Source organism: Perna viridis, chromosome 6 (genome assembly GCF_037379345.1).
Source record: "Perna viridis isolate PV_CMFRI_1.1 ecotype Kerala chromosome 6, ASM3737934v1, whole genome shotgun sequence".
Classification (NCBI taxonomy): Eukaryota; Metazoa; Mollusca; class Bivalvia; order Mytilida; family Mytilidae; genus Perna; species Perna viridis.
This window is the reverse complement of record NC_142450.1, coordinates 17,054,349-17,071,393: the sequence shown is the minus strand read 5'-3', so window position 1 is coordinate 17,071,393 and position 17,045 is coordinate 17,054,349. Positions and strand designations below refer to the sequence as shown.

The 17,045-nt window shown below is 33.2% G+C and overlaps 1 protein-coding gene and 1 long non-coding RNA gene across 2 annotated transcripts; one reads left to right on the top strand and one right to left on the bottom strand.

The window, feature by feature from the left end:
- Positions 1–2,103: 2,103 nt before the first annotated feature.
- Positions 2,104–6,380, top strand: LOC148613892 (uncharacterized). The gene is made up of 3 exons (XR_015923168.1): positions 2,104–2,352; positions 5,311–5,482; positions 6,270–6,380. It is a non-coding gene; the product is annotated as an uncharacterized LOC148613892 (long non-coding RNA).
- Positions 6,381–8,587: 2,207 nt separating this feature from the next.
- Positions 8,588–16,116, bottom strand: LOC148613891 (uncharacterized). The gene is made up of 8 exons (XM_088587549.1): positions 15,767–16,116; positions 15,145–15,235; positions 14,738–14,894; positions 14,378–14,460; positions 12,146–12,221; positions 11,624–11,694; positions 10,381–10,645; positions 8,588–8,902 (listed from the first exon to the last, which is right to left on the bottom strand). Exons 2-8 carry the CDS (start codon positions 15,211–15,213, stop codon positions 8,664–8,666), a joined length of 960 nt encoding a protein of 319 aa, XP_088443675.1. The 5' UTR covers positions 15,214–15,235; positions 15,767–16,116; the 3' UTR covers positions 8,588–8,663.
- Positions 16,117–17,045: the final 929 nt, after the last annotated feature.

Here is a 17,045-nt window from a genome sequence, read left to right as displayed (position 1 = left end):
GCACTTCAATTCGTGGTATAAAAATGAACGACGATCAACTGGTTCTATATTACTAAAAGATTAGTCTAAATAATTAATGCGGCAATATTTGCAGTCAGCATTTTTTTTTTTTTTTGTATGCAAGTCATCCAAACTTGTTGAAACTTTATGTGTATTACACGTTTTGGCAGAAAATTCAGAGGAAACTTCACAAAAAGGACTTTAAAATGTCCGGCATAATGTAAAGCATTAAAATTTCCGTAATCAGATGATAGCAATATGTGAAATGCATAAGCAGACGTTTTGTTTGTTCTGCAGCAACTTATAACCCGATAATTAACGCCTTTAATTGGCCTTTTTTTGCCCCTGGCAATAAGCGTTGACTTTGAAGTGAAGTGGATACATTTGAGGCAAATATTGAAAATTCGAGTACCTTATTTAGCAGTTTTCTACAAAGTCGCCACATGCAGATTTGGTACAGTATTTAATAGAGGCGTTATCATACGGTCACTTAAAGAGATGCCTCTGGCCATGACTGCCTTCAGACCTTTGATCTTGTGACCACTAGAGCCCCTTGACTGCTGGTCAAATAACAAATATTCAAATGAAAGGAATTTATCGATTATCTTTCTGTGCACGTGAAAGTTTAGCGGACAAACACTTTTTGTAGATTGATGAATTCAATTACCCAGCTTTAAAACTACAAAATTAATACATGTACCTTTTATTTAGTACATGTATACCAAATATACTTGCAATCTTAGTGCAAGAAGACTAAAAATCTTCTGGATTACTCAAATGTGTATCTTAAACATCAAATAAACCGTTTTCTATATATACATGAAAAAAATGATCTTTTCGATTTGTTTTTTAATATGATATGCATTTATGATTTAATACTAGTAATCGAATTTCCCTATCATACACAAACAATTAGGTTTAGAAGACAATTATGATTTGCATCCATATCTTAGGATATTGCGAGAATAGTAATACTGTCTTTATCTGCAGAAAAATAACTAGACAAAGTTTTTGGGTAATCCACAGACTCGGCTTCATAGGGAGTGGGTCCAGTGTATAATCCTAAAATTAGAATAATTCTTTACAGATGAAATCTTGATTTTTACAAGTTTTACCCAAAGCAATTCTTGCCTCACTTTGCATTAAATTCTATGCACTGTATACAATCTAAAATCCTGGAATCGCGACTGATTCGAATTCCTGCATTCAAAATTTTCCAAGTTAAAAACATGGTCTTCTTAAAAATAATGAAGTAATCTCACGGGAGATAACTCGCACACTTATTTGCTGGTAATCGTTAACTGGAGAGATTCATGGCATCGAAATCCGCGGGACGTACGGACGGCCGTACATCAAGCGAGGGTAATTATAAAAAAAACACAAGAAAAGCAAGAGATTCATAGTTAAAGATAAATGTAGTATCTATATTTGATCTTACGCAAAAATAAATTTGCAACAACAAAAAGTTTTGAATTTACATTCAAAAATTAATTTTTGTTCATATTATATAATCAGTAACTGTTCCACTTTTATTAATTTGATAGTAGTGTAAGCTGATATTACGAAAATAAACAAAATGTTAAACCGTGAAATTCCGTTTTAAATGGTGATTGTTACTAGACTTGAGTGTCATGCCCTTTATTGTACACTGAAACCTCTTTAAATCTAGTATAGACCCTATATAAACCGAAACCCAGTCTGCATCAGTCACTATTTAAAGTCCCTTGTTAGCAGCTTAAATGTTTTTTAATCTTGGTAAAACCAATACCTGTCTAAACGGAACACACTGTACAGTTCAAGAGGGGTTTGTTTAGACGGGTTTCGCTGTATTTGCAATAAAAAATCATGCCATTTATTATGTTATGATCTTCAAAATGAATACAATTCCTGACCTTTCCAGATGAATATGATAAACCTCTAACGTATTGGAAAATCACAGCGAACATATGTCCAATCTTGTTGAAACAACTCCACTAATGACTGAACCAACATTTCATTGGCGACTGGTCCTTCGGGGAGTTTCATGAATAAAACATTCCATAGATGCGCGATTTCTGTTGAAATATACAAGATTTATTTCTGGCTTTTCCCAAATGAATTTGGCACTGACAGTATAGCCATACGTGACGGGAAGCTGCTAATAATTTGTCCTCAGGCCGAAGTTAATATAATTTTAGTGCTGCACTAGCTATATTGTTAAGAGTTAATTCTGAAAGTTTGTTAGTACAGTTGTGTAGTCTTTTTATTTTTGTATAATTGTGAATACATAATGAAAGCTTGTTATTTCATTCTTTGGACTGTAGTACTTCTTTTTGTGGTGGACATGGGATTAACAGCCCCGGCTGCAAAAAGGTAAATTATCAATATCATAGTGACAAGAAAAATCCTGCATGACATTATCGTTTGTTTCCTCTTTATTTACTTTTCTTTCATTGATTACTTGAATTCAAGGTGGGAATTGAGGCCGTTGGTATGCCTTGCTGCCACTACTTTAAACAGAGGCGTGGCATTCGTATTTGTATTGGTACGGCAAGTCAGACAGCACTGCTTGCTAAAAGGGGGTGTTAATTACATGTATTGTTGTTTGTTTGTTTATTTGTTTGTTTGTTTGTTTGTTGTTGATTTTATTACTTCGTGCAGATCATGCAGTACAAAAACATTATTGGCGCGGCGACGGCTATGCCGACCGTCCGGATTACTGCTTATTGACGGTGGGAGAATTTGGAAATGTCCTGGCTTATACGTTTTCATCGTCGTTTGTTTTAAATTTTAATTTCTTTTTTTTTATTTAAAGGGTAAAATGTTAGCACAAGAAAGTTCAATATTGAGTTGTCGAGTTATCTTGAATGATATGAAACGCTATGAAACCGTTCACTTTCTCAACATAGGCATAATATTTATTCATTGTGCAATATTCTGTTTGCAATGAAGGGTAAAGTGAATTTTGGAATGGAGTAACCTTGCTATTAAAGTTTCAATAAAAAAAATTGATATGCTAGATTATGTATTGTTGTATATGGTTGATAGTGCCTAAATATACTTTTCTTGTAAATTGAGGAAATCATTTTGATTTTATCTCTATCGAATTGGCTATTTGTTAGTTTTTTCAATCTATGTTTTATGCCGACTGACGAGCAGTTTCAATAATTTCTTTGAAGAATATAATAAGTTTTTATTCCCATAAGTCATGTCGAAATCGACTTCTAGACTTGATTTAAGCACCACTCCAAATAAAGTTCAGGCATTGCCTATGGTAAAGTGATTCCCAACAAACAAACGATGTTGTTTGGTCTACATTTACTATGCAGATATTTTTGCGTGATGATGTTCATTTCTGTATTTAAGTACAAGTATTTGGAAATGGGAAACATCAGAATATGCATGGGGGAAAACCCACCGATTATACATTATAATTTCATATAAGGATGCTTTCTCTATTTGAAAAGACAATTGTTTGATCTCTTCATCACTAGATTTGCTCAGTAATTTTTCAATAAAATGTTAGAAATGTGATGTTTTTGAATTATCTGCCCTTTTTTCATTTACAGTGCATTTCTATGTAGTTATAACTCAATTTCCCAAATTAATATGGAAAATATTTGGTTCTGATGTTGCTAATAGTCAAATTAAACTTTAAAAATTGTGTTTCTTTTTTCATATCCTGTTTCACCCACTGCATGATTCTTATAGAGACTGACACTGAAATCTGTTATGTAACAATCTCCCACTAAAATCAATTAACTCAAGAAAGATTACTCCTGACAAGTGCCGATTTTATTTTTTTTTATTTCAAAACTACAACAACCGAGTGCTTATTATGTTGTGTGTAACTTTTGATAAATGAATTAGAAATCAAAGTGAGTTTGATACGTTTTGTTGATATGCAAGAATCGCCTACTGTCCGATTTTTTTATAAAGACTGATACTCAGTGGAATAAATTGTATAGATGAATGAATATAGTTGAATTCCTTAAAGTTAATGAAGAACAGAAGACGCTCCCCAGTCTGTTTTGCAAAAAGAATTGCATAAATTCCCTCTAACCAAATAACTATCGTAAGTAACATTTCTGTTGTCGACGATTTTGACTTTATACAGACGCACCATTTTGAAACAAAATCGGTAGAAACGAAAGTTATATCTCGGTAAATCATTATAATTAATGTTAAACAGAAAGGGACATTGTTATGGTGAGGTTAGTGACGAATGTTTTTTTCACACCGTAAAAAGAAGTGCGGTGCTTGGAAATATAATCGTTTATCAAAGTTTGAAAAAATGGAATGTCTGTATAACTAGATCTAACAAAAAATGTCGGTATGGAGAGCGGTAATTGACAAGTGCTTGACACTTTGTAATATAGTAAAAAAAAACATTCCTTGCTTGGCATAACAGTGTGTTGCTCTGTGTGTTTGAGCTTAGGAATAAGATGTGAATATAACAACAACTGTTGATTTTCTGTTTTACTTTTATTGAAATACTTTTTTTTCAAAATGGCATCATCTGATAAATTTGCATTCTCCCAAGTCAGGGTTTTGAGTCCACCCTCGCTTCTCCAAACCTGACATCACTCATTCATATTTAGCGGATATCGTCCAGTGCCATCCAGTGAGTTACTTAAATTTAACCCGGGTCCAAAATCCAATCAAATCACTGGTAATAGAAACTTTTCGATATAACTTACAAAGTGGCTACACATGACGTAATTTTTTTTCAGTAAAGACTCTAAACAGAATCTACAGTTATCATTTTTGCTCATATTGCATCATTTGTGACATCATACAACTTTCAGTTACTACATCGGATCGTCCATTACCTCGTATTATCGTTTACCTTTCCACGGACATTTTATGTTAAATCGATTTTCATTGGTGCTTCTCACCCGGAGAAGCAACCAATCGGAATTGGCTGGACGATACCCGCTAAATATGAATGAGTGATGTCAGGGGTTTGTGGGAGCGAGAGTGGACTCAAAACCCTGACTTGGGGAGGATGATAAATTTGAAGACGACAACTATCGAGTTGTAACTATTTTAGTCACAGCGAATACACCATGCAAATCTGTATATTATTTTTTTTTTGTGCTGAGGCCTCTTAAATCTTAAATCAGCTACTTACTTTCTTCTGTGACATATTTCATTAAATACACCAGTATTATCAATAACTTTTTTTCTGAATATTTCAAGGAGTTTAAGGCACGAAACCTAAAAATGCCAAATTTGGAAGAATATTGATAATAGCGTCGTGCTGTGAACAAGAAGAAACCGATATTAAACATCTCAAGTTGGCTGATTTATTCTGTAATTTATGTTTAGGTCATTAATAACAAAGAAGCAATCGCAAGAAGTTCTAAGCGGAATAAGCAAGCTGTGTGACGCAGATCGCAATAACATCCTTAATATTATGGAAAGGCAGTGTGTGCAGCGCTTTATGAGTATGGCCATGGGTTAGTTGCCATGACTACCACAGCTATCTGGTATCGTTTATGTGAGTATTCAGTAATGATAACAGAGAAACCCCAAAATTATCAATTATCCAAAACATGATTTGAATCAAATTACGAAAAACGGACCAACTTGGTTAAATCGCATTTAAAATAGCCCACATCTAATGCGGAAGGTTGTGGGTGCTATTCACGACTGGGTCTTACCTAAGACTAATGGCGGCAAGTAGGAGATACAGTGACTATCGCTTGGTACGGGGTCAAAACAATATGTCCTAGTTCAGGGACATGCCTGTCTGCGGGCTGTTGATTCTAAGAGCTATCATATTAAAGATCGGGTCTATTCGCTAGATCAAATATGCATACAATTTCTTTCATATAGAATGTTAAACCACAAATGATCAACTGGCTATTAGAAGGCAAAACTGAGGCAGTTAAGGTATCCATCTTTTTTATACTGAAGGGGGGGGGGCTGGGATTATTTTGAGAAAAAAATAAAATTATCTAAAATTGGAATAATTTCATTTTTTTTACTCACCCATGTACAGAAAAAAAAATATGATTCAATGTTTCCCCTACTACTCTAGTATGTAAATTTTCAAATAAAAAAAATTACTTCGACTGCTGCTGAAAAACTGAATTATTTTTTGCGCTTGCTCCAACTTTTTTTTTTATCTTACTCAACATAAAATCCAAGTCCCCCGAGAAGAAAAAGGTGTGTGCCTGATTTTAAAGAATTGAAATAAAAGATACAGTTTATGAATCTCTTTTGTATATATTTCTTGTTGGTTTGTTTAATTTTTATTTATGAGTTCTCCTTTATACTTGTAGGGCCGGCTTTTACGAAACAGAAGGCTTTAAGACTTGTCGATTTATTTTGAAGTTATTTTCAGGAAGTGTAAAATACATGTTAAAGGAAAGAATATAGTTCGTTTTTATTCGATGCACTGCAGTTGAATTAATGATATGCGGTAACATTGTTTAGAAGGTTGAAGGAAATCGCAATTGCTACAAAATTGGTCTTTTTATTTACGTATTGCATTATCTGTTACCAAAACTATAACTTCCGGTTGAAACGGAATTGAATATTCAATGTCAAAAAAACAAAAGTAAGTCATAAAAACGAAAACAGGAATAACTGATATCATAAGACGAACGAACTAAGTCAAGAAACAAAAACAAAAATCACAAACAGCATAAAACGGACGAAACTATGCCAAAAACATAGACACAAATGAATAATACGTCAGCATAAAACGAGCAAAATTAAGTGAAAAAAACGAAAACAAAATTAACAGCATAGCTAGACCGAACGAAATTTTAGTCAAGAAAACAAAGCAGAGATCATGAACAGCATACAATAGAACATTACAAAATCAAAAAAAGTCTCGAGGTTTGTGCATAGATAGGTAAATAGTCCTTTTTCTGACAGAATTTGCCGCCGATTTCCATATAGTAAACCGGCCTAGTTCAGGTATGTCCTATGTTATAGTATAACAAAGAGCTGCGCGATGAGAGCATGGTACGCCCTTTTGCTGATATACTATACAGTATAAGCCCATATACAATGTATTGTTCAATTTGGGAAGATATTTGCTAGACATACAAAGCCATTTATACTTGGAGCTGCACAACCTTTTCAATACTTTTATAGTTTATAGATCATAATTGATATAGTAATGGCAAATTGCTTTGTACGTATTATTTTGGTTATTGTATATTATTTTTTGTGTGTGTCTGTGTTCCCTGTCTGGTCTTTGTCACATTCTTTTGATTTCCGCTATAATCTTGGTTCCCTTCATTACACTTTCAGTTAGACTGCGAAAATGGATGCAAAAAGTCCTATATCTCAAACATTAATGTAAATTCAAAAGGAACTTTCTTCCAATAATATATGAACAATTGACCTAAGTACCATTTAAATGGCTTCAAGCGTTTTGGAATTATTGTACGAAGTGTTGACAACCGACGGAAAGCCGCATACCATAAATGGTCGTATAAAAAGTATGATTTCTTTTTTAATAAAACCAATTTAACTTTGTGGTGACATAAGGACATGCTTAATAGAGTTACCCTGATTATGCTTCATGCGGAACCTCAAATTTTGTCACTGGGTACTTGTTTCACGATGATATTGCTATTCTTAAAACAAAACATTGTACCATTGTCAAATCATTTTACGAAAAGGGAAAATTTAGTTCGCACTGACACTTAGTGCATTATGTGGCGAACAATTAATTTTAATCCACCATCCTTTTTTTTTAATTTAAGGGGGAAAATCTTTTGTTTTTTCATGTTTTCGTTGACATGTCTCACTTCGTTCGTATGTAGAGGTTATTGACTTCATTTACATATTAAGTCGAAAAAAGTATTGTGCTTCTGTTTTCTAGCTTATGTTATACTATTTCACAATCAGCTCATGCAGAAAAAATAAGTTTGATATACAAAAATAACAGTTTAATATGTACAACAAACATAAAAACACAAATCAAAATGCAATAATAACTAACATTTTACAACAACAATAAATCCATAGACATAAATGCAGATAGGTAAAATATTAGATATATATATACACACACACACACACACACACACACACACACGTACATTCTTTGTTTACATTGTGTGAAACAAGAAACAATAACATATGATGGGATCTGAGGTGAAGATGTGAAGGTGAAAATAAAACTAAATTACATATTTGATGAAATATAAATAATAAAACGACAGCCTATTTACATAAATTAATGATATATATACATATACATGTACACCTTCTATAAACCATACATAAAATGAATTTAAAACTCAATAAAGATATTAAGTCTATATGTAATGTGTTGTGAAATATCTGTATATAAACTGGAGAGAAAATTTTTAGTTTTATTTTTTTGTATTTTTTTATATATATATGAGTTTTTTTGTATTTTTATTTATTTTTATTCTTTTTTTTTTGTCTTTTTTTTTTATTTCGATATTTTTTATTATTTCAAAAGTTTTTATATTATTTTTATTTTATTTTACCTCTTTATTTTATTAATTTTTTTTATATTTTTATAATTATTTATTTTTTTAATAGTTTTTCATCATTTTAGGTTTTTAAAGTTTTTTTGTTTTCTTTTTATTCCGTCATTCGGTTTTTTTTTTTTTTTTTTTTTTTTTGTTTTTTTTTTTTTTTTTTTTTTTTTTGGTAATATTTTATCATTATTTATAATGTTCTGATCACGGTTCGCTTGATCTTCTCTTCCCCATGCAAGAGAAGCTGAAAAGTCCTCTCATCCTATCACTGAAGTTTCTTTTCTTTCCATTTGCAATTTGTTGATGTGCGGACTCAGAAAGCATTTCATGCGAGGACTTTGGCGGCTCCGTTTGGTTGTGTGACGCCTCTGCTTCGTTAGTTCGGTCACGTGATGACATTGACTGCGTCATTTTCTTGTTCTTTTTTAGATTCTTTCTATCTCCTAAAATTAATATAATATCAAAATAAAATTTCTGATTTAGATTTTTTAAATAAACGAGAATAGAAAAGTGAAAATTATTCGAAAAAAATTAAGTCAGTTCCGTTTTCAAGTCTCTAATCAGGGTTATCTGTCAGGCAAGATGGAGAAAAGACTGATATATTGTACCTCTAAATAGAAAAGTACCAAAAATTTCACGTATATATCTTTAGTCGGATTATCAACCCTTGCAACCATACGTGTATTACAATAATTTCCTTCCTTCGTATGAAGTTATAGTTTTTAACTCAAACGGAATTACATTCTTAAACAAATTTAAATATGATAATTTCCTAACTGAAACAGTAAAACAATATTGCTACTTAGGACTAGTACTTAGATGTAATGACAAATTCTATTGAGCAATAAACACTTGAATGGATAAAGCTCAAAAAGCCTTCTTCAAAATAACGGAAAACTATCACTTCAAACAATCCATGCAAATCACTGGAAAAAACTCTTTGATTGCTTAATACTTGTATCACCATTCCCTTTGAATTGTAGTGAAGTATGGGGAGTGTTTTGTCAAAAAGATGAAGACCTACTTGAAATGCATTTAAGAAATTTTGGGGTAAACTGTAATTAAGGCACCCAATGATGCGTGTCTTGCAGAACTTGACCAACATCCCCTTAAAACTTTGACCCACACCTCAGTGATGAATTTTCCAGATCATATATATTTCTCTGAGAATACATTACTACATTATATTTACAATGCAACCAAAAACAACTATTCTTGGATTAAAAATACTAAGGACTTATTACTAAAATTGGAATTTTGCTCTTTATGTTAAATACATGTTCTTTAAAAAATAGCAAATTAACAACCATTTTGAGAATGTCCTCCACATTTTTATTGAATTGTTTTAAAACTAGAGATATAAGTCTTCAATAGCCTAGTCATGTAACTTAACAAAATATGCTGTTTAAATGGTACAGTTATCTGTCTCATGTTACTGTTATATTTTTATTAGTTGTAATAAGACATAACCATGCACTGTTTGAATTTGTGCTGATGAAAGTATTGTATTGAGTTACTGACCATTGTCTACACATATGGTGTACCAATATAACGAGAATAAGTATGGTGTATAAGAGACAACAACCCCACCGGGATGAAAATGTCAGCCCAATGCCAACCTTCATTGTATGCGGATTTAGTAGGGTCTCGCTTCCCTTATGCTCAAAATCTCTTACGATTATCCATTGAAAATCATTGTTCAGAGCAGACCCCTCTTACGCTAGCAAGCGCTCCTCCACCTTTTCGGAATTACTCGATCCCCCAACTAAATCTACTAGCCTGTTTATTACGAGGAGTTGTGCTTACTCTGTAATCCGTTTAAATCATAGCCATTCTTGATATGTCAATTTTGTTTAGGATGACATTATGATAAATATGCATAAATCTTATACTAAGGGATTTCCGTAATAAACATACATACTTTTCTCTTTTCTCTCGATCTCTTTCCTCTCCTTCTTCAGTAACTTTTCTGTTCGATTTTGCTCCTTCCTTGCTAATCGAATTTCTTGCAGTATATTGTATTGCAAGCTGATCGACATTTCTTTCTCCTCGGCAATTTTCTGACTTTCTGTAAGTTTTTGGTATTTCTTAGCATTCTTTTCCTGTAATTGTTGTAATTTCATTTGTTCTTGTTTGTTTGCTTTCTCAAGTTTCTCGATTTCTTTTTTCTCCTTTTTGCTTAGACCCTGTAAAATAAACCCATATATAGGTATGTCTGTTTGTTTAGCTTTGTTTATATACTACTATCGAAGTGCAAGTACTTGTATTTGTGTCCATTAAATTCTTAATAAACTGATGTACTCCAAAGTAGGCATACACATGGTACCAAGACAGTGTTAACTAAGGTTGCTTCACTTAAATCACAAAGTACGAAACCAGAAAAATAAAATCAAACTGGTTGAGTTTAAACTTCATCATGCAGCATACATTATTTTTTTTGTAGTGCACGATATATTCTCTTTAGTATACAATTTTGTTTGGTTTCCTATACTCCTACAGTGGAAACGGTTGGAATTCCATTCCCCCATACCCCAACACCGAGTCAGAAAACAGCTTGCCAGACATCTTCTAGCACTGCTGGAGTAGGTTTCCTATTGTTTTAAGAGCGATCTGTTACCAGTTTTCTTTTTTTACCCAAGATCGATATTACTTCGCTTCATCTTTCTCGTGTCGTCTTTGTTTTTGATAGGAAGAATAATCAAGGGTACCACGATTTTTGCGGAAATCAAAAGAATATAATCATGGGACAAAGACCAGACAGAAAAAAACCAGATACACACATTGAAGAATATAAAATAACCAAAAACAATACGTACAAAGCAACAAAAGTAACTGAGCAACTCGGATTCCACCAAAAAAAACTAGGATCATGGATCAGGAGCACCTGTAGGGTAAGTTTCATCTGCTTTTCTAAACACATAAACCCAGTTGCTCATAAAAAGTCAAGTCCAGGGTAAACGAAAGAGGAAAGGAAAACTGTGACACAATGGAAATATTGGTTTTCATGGTGCAGATAAATAGAAAATGGTGCTTAATTTAAGAACCCGTATTTGTTAGCTTAATATATATATATTCAAAGTAACTCGTAATTATATAAAAAAAAATCATCAAAGTCTACACTTAATTCGGACGGATTGTAGTATAAACTAGCAGCAGTTACGTACATTTAACATGTTTGTCGGGAGAAAGATTTCATTTGCATTTTCATCACAGATCTGTGTATTTCTTGAATCATCTGCAAATGAAAAAAATGCTGATAAAGTAAAGAATTGTATCTAATTGTATTCAAAAAGGAAATTAAACAATATGCGGATACTAACTAGTAAAAACTACCAGACAGTGATCAGGGGCGGGTTCCAGAGGCGGTTCCACTGAATACTGATCAAGTTTTGAAGTTTTATTTCAACGATCCAGTTTTTTGAGTACTTTTTGTATACAATTAAAATTTTTGATTTAATTTAGATCTTACATGATTCTAATGATGCTGATGAAAGATTACTCATGGAAACGTGTACAGTAAATAAAAAAAAATGCAATACTAATTATGAATTAATTTATTTTTGCATTCAAAAACAGATTCTTTAAAATGTTTAAAAGCTCTTTCACAAAGCTACACTATCAATCATGCAGATGAAATATACATGATTGTACAAAATGTATTACACAAGATTTATAATTACAATCACCTTTCTTCGTGATAATTTCTTCGGGCAGAGCTAATGCACTATTTCTAACTTGTTCACTCAGTTCAGCATCTCTGATCTGTAAAATACATTCATGGAAAAGGAAATTATGAAGGGTAGAAAAAGTGGACAAAAGACTTGGCACGTATATGTGTATAATTTTAATGTGTGTCAGTCAGTACGTTCTCCATTAATGTATACATCGAAGTTTTTTTTTCTTCAGTCTAGATTACAAAGTTTGTACAGAGAACCAAATGTATATTGTAAATATTCAGAAATATTTTTTGTATCATATGCTAAATGTTATGACTCCATTTTATAAGCATTTATAGCAGATGCCATGAGAGGTAATTTAAAAGGGAGAGGAATTTGTAAAAGTGTTGGACACTTGCATGTGTTCCAATCCCATTCAGTTATTTATATATTCATCTGTACTTATCGTGTGATATTTCTGAATAAATACTATTTACACTAACGATAAGTGGTGATGTTGCAATCTGTCCCTCCTCGCTGGATTTCCGAGAAAGCAAGATTGGGGCAACTAAGATTGGGAAAACTTAAGCAGCAGTCTTTGTAAGAATCATGCACGTTCTGTAAAATGTCATACATCCCATCTTGTGCCAGTGGTGGATCAAAAGTCGGATAAAAAATTTCACGCAGTGTTTTGTCAAGAGTAAGAAAATATTATCATGTAACCCCTCTGTAACCCACTTTTCAATATCTGTGAATCCACTCTGGTCTCATATATCGTGTGGTTTTCTGTCTCCTATTTATTCTTATGAAGCGCAGTAAATATACATAATAAATTTATATATATATATCAGTGTATAATTCTAATCACAAGATTATTCATGCTAATAGCCGTTTTTGATTGGTTGAGAACGTATTTGCCAGAAAGTTCATACTTGCATTAACTTCGCCAGATCGTTCATACAAGCATGAACGCTAGTCAACTTGAAAGCAATATGGCGACCGTGTAGGTCGTAAGAGTGAGGCAATGACCTAAACGGCATAATATAGCCATAAGAATAGTTTATTACATCCACATTAATTTTACCGGTACAGTTTGTTTACAGAGAGTAATTTTCTGCTGAGGGAAAAATATACAAATGCTTAAAATCTAACTACAAGTAAATTCGCCCCAAAATTAAATTGTTCCAGAATTAAAAAAACATTTACCGGTTCAACACATTTAAAAAAAAAATTCCCAAATGTCGGGAGAGAATTATACGGATTAAACAGCTATTTTCGGTCGTTCAAGCATGTATGAATGAATCTCTCCAATCCCAAACATTACATGAACGGCCGAATGAGTTTGGGAGCTCCGAGATCCGTTCATACATGCAAGAACGACAGAAAATAGCTGTTTAATCCTACAACATGTTGTTAACCGTACTTATCCATGGATATTTCCTTTCTTTGGGTCTTTGGCAAGACACATCAGCCCAGCTTTCAATCCTTTTATCTATTTCTTTTTCTCTTTGTTTTTTGTTTTTCTTTTGGTTTTTACGCTCATTTGTGGTATGTTCACAAAAATGTAATAATATACGCGAACTCACTCTTCCCATACAAATGATTTTAAATTATTGTTCGCCTAACTTGTTTTATATATATTTCATTCGTCGAAACAAGACTGGTCATTTATTTTTAATTGGAGGAAATTTCCAAATTTCTCTTTTTTTTCATAAAGAATGCCCAAAAAGACCATATCTTCGCTCATATTTGCAATTATGCAAAAAAAAAAAACAACTGGAGAATTATATACAGTTTTTACACCTTTGCAGCATATCTGCCAGATGTCTACTACTCTTCTATCCTGTCTCCATTTTAAATTGTCGTAATACTTTCGTGTGCATTCATTTTTTTCTTTCTCGTGAACATCTGGTCTCTCTTTTCCGCGAAAGTTGTGTTATTTAGTATAACACAATTTACGAACGAAATATTCACCAGAATTTCGATTGCCGTCAACATTTTTAGTCAGTGGTCAAAGGGAAATAACCCGCATAGTAACGGCAACGACAACGCTTTTCCCGTAATCCGCTAGGGGCGCTCATTTACGTAACTCCTACCTTAGTTGGTTTCTATGATGAAATGTATAAGTTAAACAATTCATCCTATCTGTCTGCTCTTTGGAGATAATCCACATTGAAAAAACTAACAGTTTCTATTGTACTTCAGTATTATTTACAGAATTATCTCCCTTAATCCCACGATTCTTATCAATAGTATACATACCATAGGTACTGCATCCCCATTTCTTTTGGATCTTATATCAAAAATCGCCTTATCAATTTTCTCTTTCATTTTCTTTATATCATCTTAAAATCAAAGGTAAAAAGTTATTCCTTCTTCAATTTTAATTTTGTTTGTTTATTTTGTTAACATAACTAGATTGTTAATAAATCTGTTGTCCGTTTTAATATGTTTGATACGAGCTTTAAAAACATTTTTTTTTCTCTTTTTGTTTTGTTTTTGGTTTGTTTCATTCCTATTTTTGCATGGGTTTTACTAGTCTTTTAAGTTTTGTTAACGTTCTGGATTTGTTGTTTTGCGCTTTTTTGTCTTTCACAGATAAAAATGAAATACGAAACTTACCCAGTTGCGCTCGGATTCCTTCTTCGTTATCTTTCAAATTTTCTTGCATTCGTTCTTTGTCCTCCACTGACACTCTATATATTCTTTTTGTCAATACATCAAAACTTATTCTCTGTATTTCGAAATTATGCTCTCCGTCATCACGTGGAGATGTAATCTGTAACCATGGAAATTTGGTATTGTCACAAATGATTTAAAAATGAATGAAATCAAAGGAGAGATCCAAAGAAACAAAAAGATGTAATCGAAGTTAATAAAAACAGATACCAATTAACATATTAAAAAAACTATAAGGTTTTAGCCTAGTTGAATACCATGTAAGCTTGATTCCATGGTATAGAGTCTTCGTATAATGTCAGGAATCCCATGAGATTGACCCTATCTAAGTAATTATCAATGCCACTCACCTCCTTGGCCAAGTCCACAGTCTGGACCTTATCTGGAGTCATGACTTTGGTATCTCCTGTTGATTCCATAGCTAAAACATCGAATGCTTATCTAAAGGATTAAAATAAAGACTTTTCTTAAACTTTTCAAAGTTACAATTATTCATTTTTAAATAACATTTAAGCACATTACGATTGAAGTTCATTTTAAAATTTATTGTTCTGCTGTTTAGGATAAAGGATATAACCAAGGTGCATCACTGTTTGTCTTGCAAAGGTCGGTAAAACTAATGCACAAAAATAATACACATAGTATTCCACTTTTCCTTAAATTCTTCTGATGCCCTGACCATTTTAATCCTGAGAGACGGGGGCTGTGATCTGATGTCGGATAAGATTTTTTTCGCGTAAGCGCACAATTTTTACTAATACTACCCAGCAGAATCCGAAATCAATATGATTATTAAAAACCCGCCTTGATGTAATGGTGGAAAATATAGAATCATATTTCTTTATATTTTTTTTCAATGGACGAGTAAATTCTTTTTCTCCAAAATTCGGAACATTTCTTTTCTTTCTCAAAAAGATCCAGTCCCAATATTTCGCTAACATAATGGTTGGTGCTTTACCGTAGAATACTTACCAATGACTCCAGCATAAGATGACGACTGTATAATACGACTGTATATAGACGTGTAATCACAATTGAAATCCCTCCGTGAAATTATACGTCTGTTCTCTGCAATCTGCGAGGACTACGACAATGACGTTGCTAGTAATGCTTCAGTGACGTTCGCAATTGTCAGCAAACCGGAAGTCGCTAAACGTTTGCGGTTATATAATATCATTGAACTTTCGTGGTCCATAGATCTCTTTGATCTATATTTATACTACAAAAGTCAAACTGGGATGCAAATTTTTGGTCGTTCCCTCCGCGGGACTCGAACTCGTACTGCTGTGACATCTATGGCAACACCGCCTGCACTAAGTCCAGCGCCCTAGGCCACTCGGCCAGGGGGACGCCCCTCCTTAGAAAAAAAATTGTGCGTGTTAAATCATGAAAAACACTCACTTCGTGATCCTTACCGGTGATCCTGTCCAGATTTTTTCAGCTCAGGTCCCCCTCCCTTTACCTAAAACTGGACCCGCCACTGGGTATTCATCAACCCATGCAATAGTCAGATTTGTCTGACTTGGGACTAATCACTATATCATATTGCTTTTATCAAAATTTGCAGCATTACAAATTTCAAAACTTATTGCCTATTTACGCTAAGGCTTCATTCCTTAATTGTATTCCTTATGGTGGAAATTTGGCTGAATTCCTATTTCGATAATTTTGGTGGGAGTACTTCTTGTATACGATTATTTTTTTTATTTTTATTTTTAATCCTTATGCTATCTGCTGATGAGAGAATAATTACCCCTTGAAACACCTGTACAGCATGTAGGTATTTTTGCATTTAACGTGCGAAAAACGTAGGGAAAAATTATCAAACTTCTCGAGTCATAATTAGAAATGCACATTTTTAATGCGTACTATGACTGTGCAAAATTTCAAGAGTAATATAGTTTTAATACTTCTCTGTTTCACTGTTTCATACGGACGGGTGGACGTAGTCGAGCGGCTATACAAGACCGTTGGTGACGCAGGTAAAGTGCCAGTCTCTGTAAGAATCGGACAGTGAGTGAAACATGGCATCAAAAACACCATTCTGAAAGTGTAATTTGACTATTTGCGCCATATCAGAATTATGACGAAAAGACAAGATGGGAAGTTGAGTTATGATATCATTGAGATGCACTGAAAATGACATATGTCAAAGGCAGATAACTCTATGTCAAAACCTCATTTTTCTCATATTCTATTAAAGTATTTCTGAGCGCATCCTCCCAAGTCAGGGTTTTGAGTCCACCCTCGC

Coding starts and splice junctions, on each gene's coding strand:
- LOC148613891 (XM_088587549.1), bottom strand. CDS start 15,213: ATGGAATCAACAGGAGATACCAAAGTCATGACTCCAGATAAGGTCCAG. Junction 11,695..12,145: donor AGAAATTATCACGAAGAAAG/GTGATTGTAATT, acceptor TTTCATTTGCAG/ATGATTCAAGAAATACACAG. Junction 10,646..11,623: donor TCCCGACAAACATGTTAAAT/GTACGTAACTGC, acceptor TTTATTTTACAG/GGTCTAAGCAAAAAGGAGAA.